Genomic DNA, 19693 nt, shown 5'->3' on the forward strand with positions numbered 1-19693 from the left:
GAACGACAAAAATCCGAATTTGAACTAAACTCTCCTTGAGCCTCCCAGTGGCCATCCACACACTCGTTTACTACTTCTTATGTATCTAGGATGAGACACCCAAGTGTCTGACTAAAACAAAAACAGATTAGAGTTCCCTCAAGATGCAGGTCTCAGTGGCAAGCAAAGCACCGAGGGAAACACTTGGTGCCCTGAAGCTCTGTAAGGTCTAGGGCACAGGTGCCCATTTGTATTTCCACGGTGGGTGTAAGTGATTGTTGTGTTCTGTAGGGAAAGTGGCTAGTTAGGCTTCCTCAACTAGATGGTAAGCTCCCCCAAAGGCAAGAACCTTTTTTCCCTCATATTGCATTACCCTGCAGCACCTAGTAGGGTGCTCAGTCCACAGGGATAACATCCAGTAATAGTAACTGCACCTGCTGCGGCCACCACGGGCACTCGTGAGGATGGGGAAGAGGCACTTCCATGCCAGCCCTAGCACTGACACAGGAAGACCTGGCTCTGGCCACCAAAATTGTCCTTCCTTCCCAGCTTTGTATCCTGACTTCGATTTTTTCCTTTTTCCTGTAATAGTTGTAACTTTTGAAAGGAAAAAAGGTTTTCACACAGTCTAGAAATTGAAAGCACGGTGAGAGAATATTTCATCAAAATTCTGTGATTTGAGTCTACTGCTGGTCCATGTCCACTGGGCAGCAGCTATCTGTGTGAAATGTAAATGTGTCTTATGTAACTTCTCTTTGCAGTGGCCCTCGGTGGCAAGGTGTTGTGATAGGCACTTCACAGCCACAAGCTGAGCTCCTGCAGCAGGAGAAAACCATCACTGGACAAGAGGCTGGGATACATACACACATCCCAGTTCTAACCAGAATGGCATCTAGAAAGAGAAAGCATCCAGATTAGGACAGTTTAAGGAGGTTTAGAGAGAAAAGAGAGTGTGCATAGTTTTAATGCTTAAACATATTGCTACATAATCAAGGAAAATTCAACAGTCAAATTAATAAATGCACTTAAAATAATGCTTAACCAGGAACAACTTCCATGCAGTTGTCACATGCCTCTTGCTTGCAAGAATCTCTGAGAACAGGAACTAAATCCCTGGTTCTACTCGACTTGCATATTATTCTTTTAGAAGCACAAAGTCTGCTTTAAACCGTAGCTGTACTCCTATTTGTTTGGTTATAAATAAAACATATCTTTTCCATCATCAATGTATCTTTCTAGCTGCTGGACATAAAATAGACTCCTAGCTTCCTAAATTGAAATGTCATCTTCCTAATTAGAATTGACAATTGTAAATAACCATCTGTTTTGTTTTTTTTTTTGTAAGCATTCTATTCTCACAAACATGTTTTCCAACAGCGTAGTATGTATTTAAAATGGTGAGTTCAAACTAATCACCTCAATTTCAGGTTCTCAAGGAAACTGACATGTTAGTAGTTTTGAAATGGATACCACATTACTCACCTGCCTGTCAATATAGTTTGACACCAAACTTTGCAGTGTCATCATTACAGCATACAAAACACGGGATGTATTCCTTTTTTGGTCTTTTATCTGCCCCAAATGGTACACATTCTGCAACCACAAAATATTTCCACTCCAACTCAGTTTTTGAATAAGCATCTTCTGTTCTGTTCTTTTATCATTTGGGTTGGTATGCTGTTGAGAAACGAAAAAGCTACATAGTTTATTTACTCCTACAGTTAAATCTTTTTTTTAAAAAAGTAAGAATATGAGATAAAGTGTTGCTTGTCATTGCTGCTTTCTGGAAGGCGGTGGAAAAAACAGGGTGTGCTAAGCTTTCCATTGTGTGCAGATTTTCCAAACCTCCTCTGCCTCCATCAGGAAAATATGTCTGTCCCGTGATCTATTCAGTTCTTGACCTTTTGACTAATATGCCAACAAAAGGCACCATTATGAGTGATTAATATATGTATCTCTGTCCATAAGGAGCTGGATCGAGGCTGTCACAAGCCAGCTTCCTCACCAATTATATTTTCCATGTGCCCCGCCCCCCCGGGGTTTGCACAACAGGCTTGGCCATCCTATGCAGACATAGGGTGTGCCACGTTCTCCCTAAATCCACCTCTTTCCCCTGGTAAGTAGTTTATTGGGAATGTGACTTGGGGGAAAGAGGAACACGAAGATGAGCCAGAGATTCTCGTGGGACACTCCTACTCTGGTTGGACTCCTGGGAGGCCAAAGCTGTACATTCTCTGCCCTGGATGTCCCTTGTCACACCGTGTTCTCTTCCTGCCCCTTTCCTGACTCTGCTGTTGCTTTTTGTCCGGCCCCTCTTTGGACTTTCTTCCTTAACATCTTTTCTTACACCTGAAACAAATATTAACCACACTCCCCCCAAACACAGGCTTCCTCCTCCTTTTGTAATTTAGCCCGAAGACCTCCTCCTGGAAGCAATGCCATGTTGTCCTCCCTGGGGTGGCCACAGCTAAGCAGGCCCACTCTCTTCACAGACCACCACGTAAATCAAAAAGAGAGAAAAGCCTGTTTACTTTAAATGTGTATTTGTCTATATTTTTGTTCGTAAAAATTTTATCTTTGTTGTTTTGCTCAAGAACGCTTTTGTTCAAAAATCTTATCTCTTGTTTGTTCCACATATTCTATATTTATACGTGTTCCATATATTTGGATATTTTGGATGATTAACTGTGCTGTAAATCAAACTTTAAATTAACTTAAATCCAGCTTTCCATGTGATACCAGAAAGGCTTCCACTATAAGGTAGAAAAAAACACCTAATTAAAATGGCTGTGTGAACCATTTTAATGTCATTTGTTATGAAAAATTGATAGGCAACTACAGTTGTACGACTCACAATCTGTTTCTCTTTCTGAAAATTAGTAATATTTCTGCCTGTTTTCACCCCCACCAAGGGAAACTTATCAGGATAGCAATTTATTTTCTCTATATTAGAGAAGACGGTGATATTTCTCTAATAAGTTTCTGGGAAAATCAAGCAAAAGAGCTGCTTATCTATGTTGTGTAGAACTGTCATTGTCATATTTATTCTGGTCTGAACTCAGATAACTCCATCTTTTTTAAATGTCCCAAATAACTGGGGATAAAAGTTTTGAAACACCATTTTTCTCTCTACTATTTCTGCATTCAAACAGGGTAAGGAATTTGGGGCTATATTTGAAAAATGACTAAAATATGACCTTTCTCCGGTGAGATGCTCATGTTCCAGTTGCACCGCAGGTCCTGCCCCCAGTGGCACCCCGAGGTCTGAGCTCTCGCCCTCATCCGACCCCTCAGGCCATCTTGTTAGGGAGCATGTGCAGGAGATGGGGTAACATCAGCCGCTAGGCAGACGCAAATGATCACTGTCTTGCTGGGAGAACAAATGTCATTGAAGTTCTTGGAAATCTGAGAGTGGAATACAACAGAAAGCATGTGATGACTTCTATTAGAGAAAAAATTGTGAAATTTTTAGTCTGGATTGAAGCCAAGGGGCCCCGTTTTCCTCAGACTCCCACCCCTTGGTAATTCCTCTGACCGTCTTGCAGTTTGGATACAATCAGCTATCTCTAGTCCACACAGCTTGAGGTTAAGTTTGTCGCATAGAGTAGAGGATCTTGGACATAGGTTCCCATGGCCTTGGAAGGCCACCTAGAACTTCCTCCCCTCATTGCATCTGAGAGGCAGCTGTGGTGGTCACTTCCAGGATCTGGGGGGCTGGGCCTCGGTTGGGTCCTCCAGGCACCCCACTGCTGCTGACCTGCCTCCCTGGACTTGGAGGTTCCAAAGCTAACAGCGGCACAAACACCCTGAGAAGCCACAACAAATAACTGTCATCCAAACGTTCAGTGATCAGCCACGAGCAGCCATGGCAGGAAAAGCAGTTTCCTCCCATCCCACCGGCATTCAAGGTGATCGAAATAATTCCAGATAACTGAACACTGGGGTCACTGACACTTACAGGAGAAAGAGTTTACCGCAAGTACAAAAGGAGCAAAGATGCAGGGAGGGCTAGGCCTCTTATTCCAAAGTATATCCACTTCAAATCGCACTGGTGTGACGATGGACTGTTCCTTCTAAACATGCCATGCTGTGATTTTGAAGAGCTCAAGTCCCAGAACACTCTGTATGTAATTTCGTCAGATTGAGAGAGTCCCTGATTTGTAATCTGCCCTGAAACTCTGATTAGCTCACTTTGATTTACTCTGTTATCTCTTTACTTTAGATTGACTGTCACCAGCTCCAACCTTGGACTTGGTATTTTTGAATAGTTGTCACTGCTCCTAAAACTCTGCAATATCACATACAAATGTTAAATGTTTGCGTCTCCTAACAAGCATTCAGAGTCAATGCCTAGACTGATGTGTAGGATTTTTTGGGAAACTGAAAAGAAATAACTGGCCTCTTTCTGTTTTTGCATGAACCAGTTAACTCCGGAGATGGCATCGACTACAGCCAGCAGAAGAGAGAGAACATCGGCGACCTGATCCAGGAGACGCTGGAAGCCTTTGAGCGCTATGGAGGAGAAGACGCTTTCATCAACATTAAGTACATGGTTCCAACCTACGAGTCGTGCTTGCTGAACTGACGGTGGAGCAGCTGGCATTAGAGGAAGGCTTCCCTTGGTGTTGAGATCATCTGTCTCTGCTGCTCCTAGCATCTCATTACTTGTGACTTCTACAGCTTTCTTTTCTACAGCTGCTGAAATAGTGGCTTTGGGGCCATTGGACTGTTAGCCCTACTGAGAGCAAGGCTTTCCAATACATAAATAGTGCCTTTTCTTAGATTACAATAGTGTACTGTGCTTATTTGTTCTACAAGAAGAATTGCTCCTTTCTACAGCTCGGACAGAGGCAGGAGTCCGAGTTAAACCTTCAGTTGTATAGACAATAAAACTATAATTTTCATACGCAATTCAGCGATTGCTGTTCTGTGTCTGCCTGCCCTGAGGGTGCTGTCAGAGGCTGTGGGGGAAGAGTTTATGCTGACTGCTTAATAGGTGTTTGTCATGGAAGAGAAGTGTCAGTGCAGTGCGCCTCTCCAGCAGCTGTGCGGAATAATGGGCTTTGACATTCAATGCAACTGTTGAATCTATATTCCAATTACAGCAGGAAATTCTTGGAGCCCGTTATAACCTCAGCTATAAACGTAATTAATGCTTCTAACCTGCTAGTGATCTGGGCTTCAGGGGCTTTCCAGTTTATGTGTGGGTGCAGGTGGGGGAAGACTGGGGAGAGGATGGGGTCAGGATTAGGTGTAAAATGTAACTTTCAAAACATGGTGGGGGGAAAAAAAGCTAGTTTGAATCCGTGTCCCTCGATATTATGACGTACTATACCTCAGGACCCAGTTTGTTATTGACAAAGTGTTATCCAGCAGATTGTTTCAGGCTTTTAATCATTTTTGAAAATGACTTATGTGCATCTTAGTGATTAGCCCTTGAAACAGATCGTGTTTTTCTCCTTGGCTGCTGTTCTCCCCGTTGCTTCCTCCCGTTCACTGGACAGGTTCTCACGGCACCACTCAAGCGGGCCTGATGGCAGCATTTTGGAATTTTATTAAGACCAAAAAAAAAAAAAAGACAAAAAGACATGCACTTTTTTATTCAACTGAGAAAGCAAAAGGTGCCCACAGAGAAGAGCAGGTGTAAGGCCATTAGCCTCAGACCACGGCTTCCTGGGCACGCGGGCGAGGGGGAGCTTGGGGCGTTTGAAACTCAGCTCAGAAAACTGCATAAGGACAGAACAGTCACTTTGCACACTCGAGAAAAGATACAACTGCCCAGAAATGCACAGCCTAAAGTAGCTCAGTTCTGTAGCAAAGCAAAGCACAGTTTCCACATGAAAGTGAAGTGAAATGTGTCCCTCGTTCACTGAGCTGTGGCCTCAAGATTATCTGTCATCCCTGGTTATTTAAGGTGCAAGTTTCCAAAGGCAAATGCTGACGTTGAAAATGGGTGCGTTATTCACTTTACCTTATTACCGGCTCAGTGCACGAAATTTAGCATTTAGACACCACTGCTTAGTTTCTGCAAGCATTTCTTAGGATAAACGGAGATGCATGATCAGGTAGGACAAGTGAACTTTCCTGTATAATATTTCCTGTATAATATAAAAAGACCAGCAAGGAGTGGACATCCACAGATGAAGGCAAGTTTCCCTCCAGACCGTGATGCTCACTCTCACCCACCAGCTGTGGTCTGGCTTCTGCGATGTGATCAAAGGAGACACCAAAGGCCATGATACTATTGGTTAGAAAAACCGTGGCCTATCGCTTCTCGGCCTTTTGGCTAAGATCAAGTGAAAAACCGTGGCCTGCTGGCGCCCTAGAGAATTTGGGCTGGGATGGCTTCTCCCCGGTTCTGCTAGGACACACAGCAGCAGGCCTGGTCTCTCACAGTCATACACATGAAAATTGCCTGGTGTAGGAGCAGTGAGAAAACCCAGCTACTTAGCCAAGACCCCTAATTTGACTTGGAATTAAAACATCAGTCTTCATTTCCAGCTCTCACTTAGCAGCTGTGCTGCCTTCAGCAAGTTGTTTGACCTCTCTGAGCCTCAGTCAGCTGTAAAGCGATGCCCCTACCTGCAGGAATTTGGTAAGCATCAGGGGTAATCTATGTAAAGTGCTAGTATGGCTTCTGATACTCAAACTTTCATTTTAAAGAGAAACAACACATGAAGGATGACTAGTTTCTACCCCTGCAAATAAACGTATATTTGAAAACTCCTCAGACAATATGGTGCTTCCTATATGGCAATGGTGGGTTCTTTGTAATAAGGAGAAAATTTTGCACAAAAGCAAACTGACTACATAGATAGTACCATGTTCTCTGGAGATTAAAAAAAAAAAAACATTTTTGTTGTTTTGCTAGTATAGAATTAGGGAATTGCCTGATTTTTCTGACTGTCACCTACCTGAGATTTGTCATCTACACCTCCCAAATAATATCTGATAACTCAAAAGAGAAGGTGCAGATGTCATCAGGTTTCAGATCTCTGAGCAAGACAGTGGCTTCTTTCACCTGCTACATGTGTACTTTGAAACTTCCTTTCAATGATATCTAAGGGAATAAAATGAAAAGTGGTAATACTGAGCACCAGTGTGTTAGGTAAGGGTTTTATTTGTCTGTTTGCTTTTGACTGTGTTATATGTACTTGACATCACTCAGGTGTCGCAGTTAAGTCAGGAAAGCCACAAGTGAGACCCGGGACATCAGAGTCACAGGATCTGGGGGCAACACTGGGCCCATGACTCAGGAGCCTTGAAGCCTGGAGCAAGCCACTTAGACTCGGTTTCCTCACCTGTAGAGCAGCCTCTGCTCCCCAGGTGGCTGCAAAGGCCTGATGATGGATACGCTGGCACAGTGGTGACAACACAGGAGTGAGAACCCGCAGGACTGTGTTTGAAGTTTCTTTTCCACCACTGACTAGTTGCTTTGTGGCCTTGGGCAAGTTACATAAACTCTAAAACTCAACTTCATCCAAAACGCTCAATAAAGTCCACCTTGCAGGTTTTTTACAAGCATCGCATGAAGATAGCATGTTTGTAAAGGGCTCTGAGGGGTCACCAGACATGCAGGAGCACAGGAGGATGCTCCTGCGGAAGCAGCTGCCTGGTGCCTGTGGTGAGCAGGACCCCCAACCAAGTGTGGTCCCAGGGAGGTCCTGGCTTTCACCTGTCTGATGAGACCCCGTGGGCTGGGGGGATGGTCTCTGGACTCCTCACAGGCGTGGGATGTAGTTATCCCACAGGCCCAGGTGAGAAAGACACCAGGACTGTCACAGCCCACTCACCATCCTGGAAGTCACCTCCATGGGTGCATTCCCATGGTGACAGTGGCTTCCCCTGCCCATCGTACCAGAAGAACAACACCTAATTTCTATGGCCTGACTACATCTGAGAAACATCGGGCTTAAATACAAAGTTCAAAAACTCTGTGAAATGGTTGCATGCTTAAAAATGTTATTTTCAAAACTGAAGATGTATTAAACAAAGAAACCCTTATATCCTTCTGAGGCTTACATGTATGAGATCTCCAGAGAAATTTTGGTGTGGGTCGTGGGACATCTCAGAGTGCACATTTAGAGAGGCTAAAACAGAGTAATTTTAAGTCTGTTTCAACAGCCAGTGTCTCTTACTTCTTTAGGCTATTTTGAGATATTTATCACTAGCCCTTTGCAGGCAGAGGCTGGGAAGCCCTAAGACTGATCTTACAGTAAAGAAGTAATGTACCTGGGAAAATAGCCCAAGAACATTTTTCTAAATTTAAATTTCTACTCTGCAATATGATTTTAAATGGAGTCAGAAAATCTCAAGAGCTTTTTAAACAATTCCCTTAATGAAGGATTCCCTTTTCTAGAATCTTACCAACTGGCCGAAGTTAGTCCAAAATGTGACACTTCTAGATCTAAGGAGCCTTTGCTTTCTGCAAACTAAAACTGACTTTGACCAAGTTCCTATTCACAGCAAGTCAGTTTGTGTCCACTAAATATTCAGGGCCCGGAAGCATCTCAGTACACCACAGCTTGTAGATCAGCGGCATCCCAACTAAACGGAGGGAACCAAGGTGGGAAAAAGTCTCCAGGCGCTGCTGTCTGTCCTGCTCAAGTGTTCCCCTTGGGGCCTGCTGGGGAGCTCGCAAGACACCATATTCTCTTTCAGGTCCAGAAAGAAGGCCTTTCCCAAGCTCGGCCAACCTCATTTCTTTTGAAATAACATTTTTGAAGGGAGCTAGACTTTCTGGTTACCCCTTGTGCAGTAGACTTGGCTGTTTGTTTGTTTTTTTCTTTTCTTTTTTCTTTCTTTTTTTTTGCTCTGTTAGGAAACTAGGAGGTACTCTCTGTGTCCTGAAGGTAAGGACCATTTTGAAACGGGCACTGCTACCCCACTGCACTGCGATTACTTGTAATCATGATGTTTTAGTACAAAAGGAACTATAAACATTCTCTATGCCCTGCAGTGGGAAAAAAAAAAAAATCATACAAGTAGACTTGGCATGATCAAGAGCACTTTCCAACAGGAAAACACATATTGGTTGAATCTGGTTCTAAAAATATCTCCCATAATCTTTGTCTCTTTTGAAGTATTAAATGTGTGAATGCATACAAGCCAAATAGCAATCCAAAACACAAGTCAGGCTTTGTTTCTAAGGAACCCTAACTAACAATCGTCTGCCCCTCCAGTCTCAGCCCTGATGATGATATTAAAGAGGAATGTAGTAGCTATAGAACAAAGTCCATAAGATCCCTTCCAGAGTCTTCTCAGTAAGAAATGATTCCATTATTTTTGCTCACACGATCTTATTCAATTTGAGATCTCACTATTGACGCAGCTTGGTCCTTCGTATAAGTTACTTGGCAATCATCCAACTCTCCCACCAGCAGTGAGTGATGTGCACTGATATGTGGTGGAAAGTGCCCTTTGCACACTGGCTGGTTTGCATTTCTCTGCTTCAGGGGTTGACTTTTGCCTTCCCCAGTGGGGATATTTTTAAGGTACTTGGATTCCTTATTCATTTTTACTTTGCCAAGTTTCTGTAAGTTTAAATCTGGGTGAAAGGATTTGTTCTCTCCCTGTGTTTGATAAGTCTAAAAATGTATTACTTTAGTTTCTTTTTTATTTAGAAATTATTGAGAAATATCCCCTAGCCTTGCCTTAAGAATCCTTTGGAAACTAGGCACCCTCTATCCAGATAAGTGCACATTCCACGCAGGGCGTTTTCAGAGGTTCTAATCCCCATCCACACACCCACAAGCCCCCAGTTTAAAACTCTTAAATTAGAAGGCAAATCCACTTTCACCTTCTAAGAAATGGCAGTGCTTCCATTAAGAGAAGGAGAAGACAGAAGGAACTGTGCACCATCCCAGCGACAACAGTCCCAGGTAGACTGAGGTCCGACTACACTGCAGGATTCCATGGCTGCTCAGACCAGCTGCCCCTTCTTATCTCCTCTGCTGGATCCTTCTCTTCTCCCTGCCTCTAAGCGCTGCAGGCCTCAGAGCTTGGGCCTCAGCCTCTTCTCTCTCTGTCTCCACCAATGTCCCAGGTAAGTCCATCCAGTCCAGGACTTCACATGCTATCTCTCCACGGCTGAGTCTCAGCTTTCATCTCAGGCCCCAACTTCCCTCTCGCCCCCTGGTCATTTCCACTGGATGTCTGAGATTTATCAAACCAGATGCAGAAAATCAAAGCCCTGATTCCCACCACCCTCTGATCCTCTCTGCTTCTCCCCCACCCACCCAGAGTGCTCCAGCTCCACTAATGGGAAGTCCCTCCACCATGTACAGGTCAAAAGCCCGGAATCATTCCTGACTTCCAGTCCCTTACAGATGCCGCCTGCAAAACCTTCAGAATAGATCCCGAGTCTGGCCATGTCCTGGCCCCATCCTCCCCACTCCATCCAAGTTACCATCCTGCCTGGCCGGCCACCTCCCCATGGGGATCCTCTGCTTAAGTCAATGACCCTTTAAACACAAACCCCATCATGTCACTGTGCTGCTCTTGGCCCTCCACGGCTCCCTCCACGGCTCCCACCGAGGGGAGAGTCCAGAGCGTCCATGCCTCACCGTGGGCGCCCCCGGCTACCTCAGAACCCCTCCGTCCCCAGCTCCTGGTGGTGTTCGGCGCTCTGGGCCATCTGTCCTTCATGGGAGCGGGCTCAGTCTCCCCCACAGCCCTGCTCCCTGCCCGCCGGATCTTCACTCAGGGCAGCTGGGTGGCACTTCCTCGGGAAGGCCCTTCGCGGGCCTTGCTCTTACTCTCTGTCTTTTACTTTGCTGTGCTTGTCGCAGAACACCGAGCCGTGGCTGGCAGGACCACGCACTCGCTGGCTTGCGTGTGAGTTCCTCGTGTGGCTCCCACACTAGAACGTAGACTCCGTGAGACGCAGAGCTTGTTCTAGTCGCCGTGGTCCCCCTGTCATGAGGCAGGTTGGCACATAGTCAGCCTCGGCAAACGCCTGTGGAATAAATGACTGAGTGGCCCTGGCAGAACAGCACACATGGTCCACTGTCAAACCAGCATGTCAGAGAGAAGGAGGAGACGCTATTGTACCCAGCAGGGCCCCTGCCCACCCATCCGTGTGACTTGGACAGAGGACTTTGGATTCCCAAGGGTGTCCTGTGTCAAAGATACTGTTGTCTGGAGGGAAGAACGTCCATCCAATGAAGATTCGTTGAAGACGCTCAGACTTCAGAAAATACAAAAAGGCACTGCTGTCGTGAGGAGAGGCATTCATTACTCTGTTTAAACCAAGTCAGAGGGAAGTATTTTAAATATACTCCAAAGCTCCCAAAACACAGAGCCCATCTGGCTACTCAAAGACACGCAAATGTCTCCATGTGAGTTGCGGTATCAGCATCACAGACTCACATCTCTTTCCCCGTGTCTCTCGCTGGGTCCCTCGGGGAAACCATATCAACAAGGCTGCGGCCAATGTGCGGGTCACTTCCAAACACACCCCAATCATGTGCATGCTCCTGTGGAGGATTCTGAGCACAAATGGACTCAAATGTCCATTTGAATCCATATTCTCAAGGAGAGTAATTGGAAGTGGCGCAAGTGTCCTGATCCCATTGACACCCAGAGTTACCCCAGCATACCCTAGGGCAGTGGTTCTCTAACATCAGCCTCATCTGGGAGCTGGGAGGATGCAGGTTCTTGCCCCCAGCCCCACCAGAACTGCTGAATCAGAAACTCTGGGTGGGGCCTGTCAGTCTGTGTGCAGACAAGTCCTTCAGGTGACTCACGGCAAAGTTTGAGAACCACTTTCCCATACCAAGGCTTCTTCCCTCTATGTCAGTTCCCAACCCTTTGGAAGTCTCACCTCAGCTGGGAGTCAGTGATCCACAAGCTGGGGGCTCCATGGATCCCCCTTTCAAGCCTGGCCACTCTTGCAATTTTCCATTAAGCAGTAGGACTCTTCAGGGAAATTAATTTAATGTAGGCTTTAGGAATAATAGGAGAGCTTCAATTTCCCTCATCAGGAAGATAACTAAATTGTCCTCAGTCTAGAGAATGAATAATAGGTGTACCTTAGAAAAATATGGTTTAAATCAATCAGTAAGATGCCAACAGTAAAAACCTATCATTTTTGCTTCAAGTGTTATCAGAAAAGAAAAAAAAAAAGGCTTAGAGGTCTTACTGTTCAATACAGCATTTACAAATATTCAATGTAATTGTCATCTTTATACTTGAGCCTTTAAAAAAATGAATCATTTATGTTAATACAGAAAGGGAACTTTGTAGTGAACACTCCAAATTCAAAGAATTGGAACCAGCTGTTCTAAAAATGACTCATAATCTTGCTGACTAGACAGTCTTACTGAAGTACGATGTCAATATTAACATTTTCTCTACTGCTGCAGGTTTAAGTCTCTGTGGGTTAGTGAAAGCAACCTACAGCTAAAACTATGTCCACATACAGCAAAGCCCACGTGTCACTTGATTCAATTAAATGCATAATAGGGGCTTTCTAGAACCACAGCTTTAAATGGCCTTTTTGTCTCGTCCCTCATACATCTGGGGCAGTGAACATTACATTAAAATGCAGCCAGAAAAATGTCCCGTAAAGAACTTTATTGACAAAAAGGTAAATCCTTAATAACCCTTTAGTAGGCTCCATTCAAGAGGGGGTAATATGTCATATGAGTAGGACTTTTACTGCTCTCAAAGGAATTCCCCATGTTAAAAGAATGTTTTCAGTTTAGAGAGAACCCAACTGCAGAACATTCCTGAACTGTGACAATCTTTGCCCCAATCTAATATTATATGGTGGATCTTTGTTTGCTGAGGGGGAGTCGTCCACATCCTGCTAGAATGTTTTTTCTCCCTCAATTCAGAGCTCAACAAATATGATCCAAACAACCAGACTGATTAAAATCCTTTACTGGGAAGGAGTAGATTGAGCCTTTGGGACATGCTTCAATAGCTAACAGTGTCACTAACACAGCAAAGGCCACATAGCTAACAAATACCACAATGTCTCACAGAAGAGTCTGAGGAGTCCTGACTGAATAAAGCTTTTCTCTGGAAAATATCTATAAGAATCTACAAAGCAGTTAGCACATGCAGCACGCTTCTGTTTCTGGGCAGCGAGGGGCCCCCACAAAGCTCACTGGGGAGGCTCACCTTCCCCCCGCATGCGATTGTCGTGGAGCTCAGGAAGGACAAAGCTATGAGCATTTACAGAACCAAGCGAGCACAGTTCTCACGGGAGACCAAATATTGTACTGTTTTTCAAAAAAAGAAGTAGAAATCCGAATTCCAACATTTGTTCATGGCAAGGCTGTAAAACAAGAAGACAAAGATCTCAGGGGATTTGCGATACTTTGGTGGATTATAGGTAAAGGGAGGGAGAAGGCCATGTGGGGGTATTGCAGACTGGCCTTGAAAACAGAGAGATCTAAGTCAATCTAAGAGTAAAATGGAGCCCAGAGACTGGGGGTGAGGTGATGGGTAACACCACTTGGTTACGATTCTGGTCAAGGCCCAGCTTTTAAAGTGTATCTACACCACTTACTCTTGAGACAATGTCGATCTTCCAGTACGATCCTCTGAGCCTCGGTTTGTCCATCTGAAAAATGGGAGGAAGGCATCAGGAAGATTAAATGCTGTGTTTGGTGAAAATCACTTAATACTGTATCTGGGACTTAATCCTTCCATAGAAGACATTTGGAACATTTAAATATAATAAATATAAACATATAAATATAAATAAGGATAAATATAAATACAGGACAAATAATACGAACTGAAATCTATGCACTCCACTGTGAAATCCCAAACAAGCCCATCTTGGACTGTGTGGCCATTCAGATCATCAAGACGAAACAACATCGTGACCGACCCGTGCTGCTGTGACAGAGCACTGTTTTCCACATTACATGTGTGTTTTGTGACTGACTAGAGTTGATGCCCACATGGGGAGGCCTATTTGTTTATGGCTGAGAAGACCAAGGCATGAAATCAAATTTTTTTTTCCCACCTTACACATCTGTGAAGTGAATTTTGGTGTCCCTACAGACCACCAGGGAGCATTCGCTCTCAGCCAGAGTGAACATAGACTCTACTACTTTGACGTTTGCTTCCTCAGCGTTTTATTGGTGAAAGTGTCAGCTCGGCTCAGCTCACCCTTCAAAGACGTGCGGCCTCCTTTTATGCCCAAACATTCCCCAGCTCTTCGTGACCGTCCTGTGCATCGGGCTTTCTTTTATGTCTCCCGCACTGCCACATCGTCTTCTCCTTCCGGAGGGCTCTCCATCACTCCTGATTTTTAAAACCTGGTCGATGATCAGTGTGGCTGGACAAACAGTCGTTCATGTCCCAAGAACCATGGACATACACCAGGGTGACAGGTCACTAGGATTTCGTCCCAGATGAGATTTGTTTATTTTTAGCTTCTTATGAAGGTAATTTTCCCTTCAGAGCTACTCAATTAATCCTACTTGCTTTATCCAAGTATGTTGAGCACGTGGTCGTCCTTGGCTCGGGGACATCCGGTGAGATACTTGCCACATTTACTCCATCGTGCTCAGGATGAGAAGCGCCCACGGCCACGCCCCATGTCTCCCTCCCTTCTCCAGAAACGAGCAGTTCCAGGGTTGAGGATGCCCATGAGCTAAAGATTTGGGTGAATATCTAAGGTTCTGCAGGACATTTAAATGCTACTCAAAGCTGACCGCTGCCCAGCAGCCAGGACTTCCCTTCTCTCCGAAAGCTCCAAGAAGGGTCGACAGTCACAGTCAGAGCTGCTCCTGGAGGTCCCCGCTGGCCAGGAAGCCGGCCCGCAGCCACTCAGAGGCCCTTACAATCCTAATGTTCTGTGAGTCCACACAATAAAGTGGGTACCTGAAGAAGCTGGTAAAGCTGTAAAGAGCAGTTTATCCAAAGGTCAAAGCTCAAAGGTGGCAGAGGATGTCCTTGCTCACCCCATCCCTGCCTGCTGAACTCTGCATCCCTCCTCGGTGGCCTCCCTTCTCACCTCCACTCCTATCCCCAGAAAATGGTCTGCCTGCATTTCCTGCGTGGGCTTCAGACCAGGACAGCACCCCACTGGCTCAGAACTTCCCCTGGTTCCCATCTTTCTCTGTCCTTTTCCCTTCCAGATGGTATGAATTGAGGAAACCAGACTTTCAGGCCAGCCACTGCCGCCAGACTGCTGAGAGATCTCACTCAAGTCACTTAAATAATTCTCTGGGTCTCAGTTTCCCCTTCTGAAAAACGGCATGATGGGGCTAGATCTTGATCTCTAAAGTTCCTTCCGAATGCGAATATTAGATCCTGTGATTCTGACCCGGGATGGTGAGAGGCCGCTGGAAGTGTGCTCCTCCCACATGGCCTGTCACCACCTGCCTCCACCAGCCTTTTGAAGGGAGAACATAAAGCTGAAGGGCTCCAGCCTGGGGTGCTCGCTGTGGGGGCAGGAGCGTCCCTCCCAGAGGGGGATTTGTCCCACAAAGATGCGGCGGCTCCTGCCTCCCTCCCTGGGCCAAGCTTTTCTCAGGGAGGAAATGGGACTTGGCCCAAGGTTGCCTGCTGGGGCCTGGGAACGCACCCCCCGAGTGTGGCCCACGTGGAGGGCGTCCTGTGCCAGCCCAGGCTGAAGGGGCCACTTTCCCACAGTCCCTCCCTGCTGCACGGCGCTCGCTCTCGCGGTGGCAGTCACCGCACCACCACCCTTGTCTCTCCTTGACTCTCGTAGCCGTGAGATTCTTTCCTCTCCTCCCCTCTGATGCTCTTTGGCCTGACGCAGGCACGGCTCCATCCTTAGGGACCTCTCAGAGTGGACCCCATGCTGGGGCTGTCCCATCTATGGCCTTCCATCCACCTCATTATTTTCCCTGAGTTTTCCAACTAATTTTCTTGGAGAAATCTTAAAAGATTGGAACTGCTGCTTTGGGGGACAGTTTCAAGTTTGGGTAAGGTGGGATGACAGCACCTTTTAATCCAGCCAAAAATGAGATAAATTCAGTAGGGGGCAGGGGGACAGGACATACTTTTAGAACATAGATCCCCACAGTGTACGACAAAGATTTATTGTCAGAGATCTTTGACTATAAGTCCCTGTTTTCATAATATCCGTTCATTCTTCAGTCACTTGTGTTTCGTCTAATGTGCTTTTCTTCGACCTGCACCTAGAGGTTCCGTGGACCTTCTCACACCCCCCCCAGGAGCGTGGGTCCCTTCCCTCCTCTCCCTCCTCATCCACCACTCCCTGCCCCTCTTCCTAATCCAGCTTCCTTTGCCCTACTTTCCTCTTTTTCCTTCTCTGTATATTCCAAGGATTTCCAGTGCAATTCCTGGGCAGCTGACAAGTCCACAGAAATAGAGTAGTGATGTCCCCTGACAGCAAAATGGGTCGTCATAAATGCAGGGGACACATCAGTGGGAGTGGGCAGGAGGACCCAGAAAAGGACAAAGGTGAGACATGGCAAAGGGTGACGAGAGTGGCTGTGAGCGTCCTGCCCCAGGCAGGAAAGGCACACACAGGGTCACGCCGTGCAGGACAGGCACCAGCTCCGTGGCTCCCCGGTGCTTCTAAAGGAGCCTCTGAGAAGGCGGCAGACATGCGCCTGACCACGTGGGGAGCAAGTTTCTCTCCACCTGAGACTGGGAGAAGCTCGTTGGTGTCATGGTTCTCCACGGACGACACCCAGACCTAGAGGCCATGCTTCGTTCCTCCCCGTCCTCAGCTGCGCTCTCTGCACTTCGGCCTCCTTCCCCACCAAACCCCGTACAATGAGTTCTTTAAGGCAGAGGGGTCTTTTCTGCCATTTCTGGCACCCCCAACCCTGCCCACCCCGTGGCATCCACTGGGAGAGCAGCACAGACCGCATGGGCCAGCAGCACCCAGTCTGCTGGTCTCCAGTACCTGCTCAACGACAAGACTCACCAGAACCCCAGAGAGCAGAACTCAGGGACGATGTGACAAAGGACAAGGCCTTGCTTCCTCTCACAGAGATCACCCCTCTGTGTTTGCATGCCTTGGACAGTCTTCACTGAAGGACGAGCAAGAAATTCAATTCGTGTGTTGAATGCCTATTTGAAAAAGTTCACTACCAGTTACAGTGCTTATTAAGGAAGAGAGATAAAAATTAATTTTAAAAAGTTAGGGTTACAAAAGAACATATACAAATGGCAAAAGAGCATGCAAAAATGTTCTTGTTATCATAAATCATCAGGGAAATGCAAATCAGAACTACACTGAAATACTACTACACACCCACCAGAATGGCAAAAAACAGAAAGACTGGTCACATCGGGACCTTCAGACATTGCTGATGGGAGAGGAAAATGCTACAAGCATTTTAACTATGACCCACTCATTTCGCTCCTGGATATTTATTCAAGAGGAATGAAAACATTTGTACACAAAATCACTTGAGCAAAATTGTTCATGGAGCTTTATTCATAATAGCGAAGAACTGGGACCGGCCATGTGCCCATCAATAGGAGGACGAATGAACAAACCATAGCACATTCACACAATGGAATGAACTGCTGATACCTGCACCACCGTGGGTGAAACCCAAGACCATACTGAGCAAAACAGAACATGCCATTGATTCCACTTACATGAAACTCTAGAAAAGGCAAAATAATCTGTGGTGGAAAAAAGGGAATAATGATTACCTCTGGGTGGGCAGAGATTGACTGGGAAGGGGCCGAGGGGACTTTCTGGGGTGAAGGGAATGTTCTATATCTTGTTAGAGGTTCGGGTTACACATGTGTATGCATTTGTCAAAAACCTGCAAATGTACACATGAAATTTGTGTGTGCCATTGTAAGTTTTTCCTCCAAAGGAAAAAAAAAAAACTAAAATGTTGGAGGAAAAAAGTTCTGGTCCTTCCTAGAAATGGTCTAGGAGGGAAGACAGTGGCCTATGATGTGGACTCTGCAGGGAGGCACAAGTGTAGCAGGGAAGCATGTCCCCATCACTCCACATAGTGGACACCATGCCAGGAATCCAAGGACAGAACTTCTTAGAACTGGATGTCCTGGGATCAGTGTGATCCCCAAAGGGCAGAAGTGGGGATGTCTCAGCAGACCCTGCCATGCTTCCTTGTCCAGTGCCAGCTGCCATCAGAAAGGGCGAGTCCCTTTCTCAACCATCAGGAACTGTCAAGTTGAAAAACCTCAGTGTCGCAAGAGACATTCCAGGTTATCCGGTCCCATTCCCCAAATGCAGGAACTCCAGAACCGGCAAAACCCTGACATGGGTCAACCAGATGTTCTGTGTCCTCTAGCATGAGGCACTTAGACATGCTGCAATGCTTCCTATCTAAAAAGGTTTGACTCAGGTCTATCAGAGGTTCAGCTATGGACCCCAGTTTAAGACAACACAGGGGACAGAGGAATGAGCTAAACAACGTCATGGGAAGCAGTCAGATAAATCCAAGAGGTAGGTTGTCATGCAGTGTGAGTGGCCCAAAATAAGTCAATGTCATAAAAAAAAGAGACAGTGTTAGATTAAAGAGACTTTGGGGAAATCAACATCCAGTTAAAATGAATGGCCATAGATTGGTTACTGGTTTGAACAAAGCTACCAAAAGAACACGGAATTTGAACCTAGGCCAAGTATTGGATGAGAAGAAATTTGGTAAAACAGAGAGGTAGAGATTATTGAATAAAGCAGGTTACAAAGCAGTATGTACATTTCGTCTCATCTTCAGATACATTGTTTCAGGAGGATATGCCGTAAGATAGTCACAGCAGGGATCTCCAAGCTGTACAACTGAGGTTTTTACTCCTTTGTTTTCTGCTGGCCTCTGTTTTGTAAACTTCTACATCCATGTACACCACACCTCTCATGGGTTGAACTGTATCCCCCAAAATTCATATGTTGGGGTCCTACCCCCAGTGCCTCAGAATGCGACCTTATCAGGAAATAGGGTTGTTGAGGGTGAAATTAGCTCAGTTAGGATGAGTCATGCTGGAGCAGGCCGGCCCTAGGCCATTATGACTGGCGTCCTCATAAAGAGGAGAGATTCAGAGGCAGACAGGCCCGGAGGGAGAACGCCCTGCCCTGTGAAGAGGAAGGCAGAGGTGGGGCGATGCCCCTGCAAGCCCAGGAGTGCCCAAGGCCGCCAGCAGCCACCAGCAGCCGGGCCAGGCTGGGACAGAACGTCCCTCTCAGCCACGGAGGGACCAGCGGCTTTCATCTGGGACCCCAGCCTCCCCACTGTGGGGGACAACCTTTCTGTTGTTGAAGCCGCCCACTCTGTGGTCATCTGTTATGGTGGCCTCGGCAAACTAACACATCTATAATAATAAAAGTTACTGAAATCTAAAAATTAAAATAGAAGAAGTGGAGGCTGGGGGGTGGGTGGCACCTGACGGGGGTGGTGCAGGCCCCACGAGCAGGAGCTGCTGCTGCCCAGCACGGGGGCTCCACATGCCCCGCGGTGCCCCCTGTCCCCGCCCCGGGATCCTGGCCACTCTGCTCCTTGCAGGTGGCCCTGAGCTGTGAGACGCACAAGGGGCACGGGGCTTGGGGGACGCTGGGCCACGTGGTCGCTATGCCCTCAGCCAGCTCCAAGTCTATTATTATAATGAAACGCCCCATCCTCTGGTCCGCGGGCCTGAGGCCGGGCACAGAAACCCGAGCCGATCTGGGCCCAGCAGATCAAAATACCTCCAAGAATAACCGGCCCCGAGCCCGCCCCGAGCCCGGCCGGCCCCCACTTCCTCTCGAAACTGCCCGGGAACCGGGTTA

At 46.5% G+C, this 19693-nt stretch overlaps 1 protein-coding gene and 1 long non-coding RNA gene across 6 annotated transcripts in view; one reads left to right on the forward strand and one right to left on the reverse strand.

Annotated features, from left to right (window-relative positions):
• The window catches only part of PACRG (parkin coregulated), a 501166-nt gene extending 496602 nt beyond the window's left edge, over window positions 1–4564 (forward strand). The window contains exon 5 of the mRNA XM_063096160.1: window positions 4404–4564. Within this exon, the coding sequence (XP_062952230.1) occupies window positions 4404–4564 (161 nt within the window). The remainder of the gene's footprint in view (window positions 1–4403) is intronic.
• LOC134377640 (uncharacterized) lies at window positions 1480–14326 on the reverse strand. 5 transcript variants are annotated; one of them, XR_010023553.1, is made up of 6 exons: window positions 14110–14326; window positions 13499–13552; window positions 13108–13264; window positions 11804–11987; window positions 3177–3384; window positions 1480–1656 (listed from the first exon to the last, which is right to left on the reverse strand). It is a non-coding gene; the product is annotated as an uncharacterized LOC134377640 (long non-coding RNA). The 5 variants fall into 5 exon arrangements; XR_010023551.1 differs by lacking the exons at window positions 1480–1656; window positions 3177–3384 and adding an exon at window positions 5577–10936; XR_010023550.1 differs by lacking the exons at window positions 1480–1656; window positions 3177–3384 and adding an exon at window positions 5577–11219.
• Between the last annotated feature and the right edge of the window lie 5367 nt (window positions 14327–19693).

This window comes from Cynocephalus volans, chromosome 5 (genome assembly GCF_027409185.1).
Source record: "Cynocephalus volans isolate mCynVol1 chromosome 5, mCynVol1.pri, whole genome shotgun sequence".
NCBI classification, from domain to species: domain Eukaryota; kingdom Metazoa; phylum Chordata; class Mammalia; order Dermoptera; family Cynocephalidae; genus Cynocephalus; species Cynocephalus volans.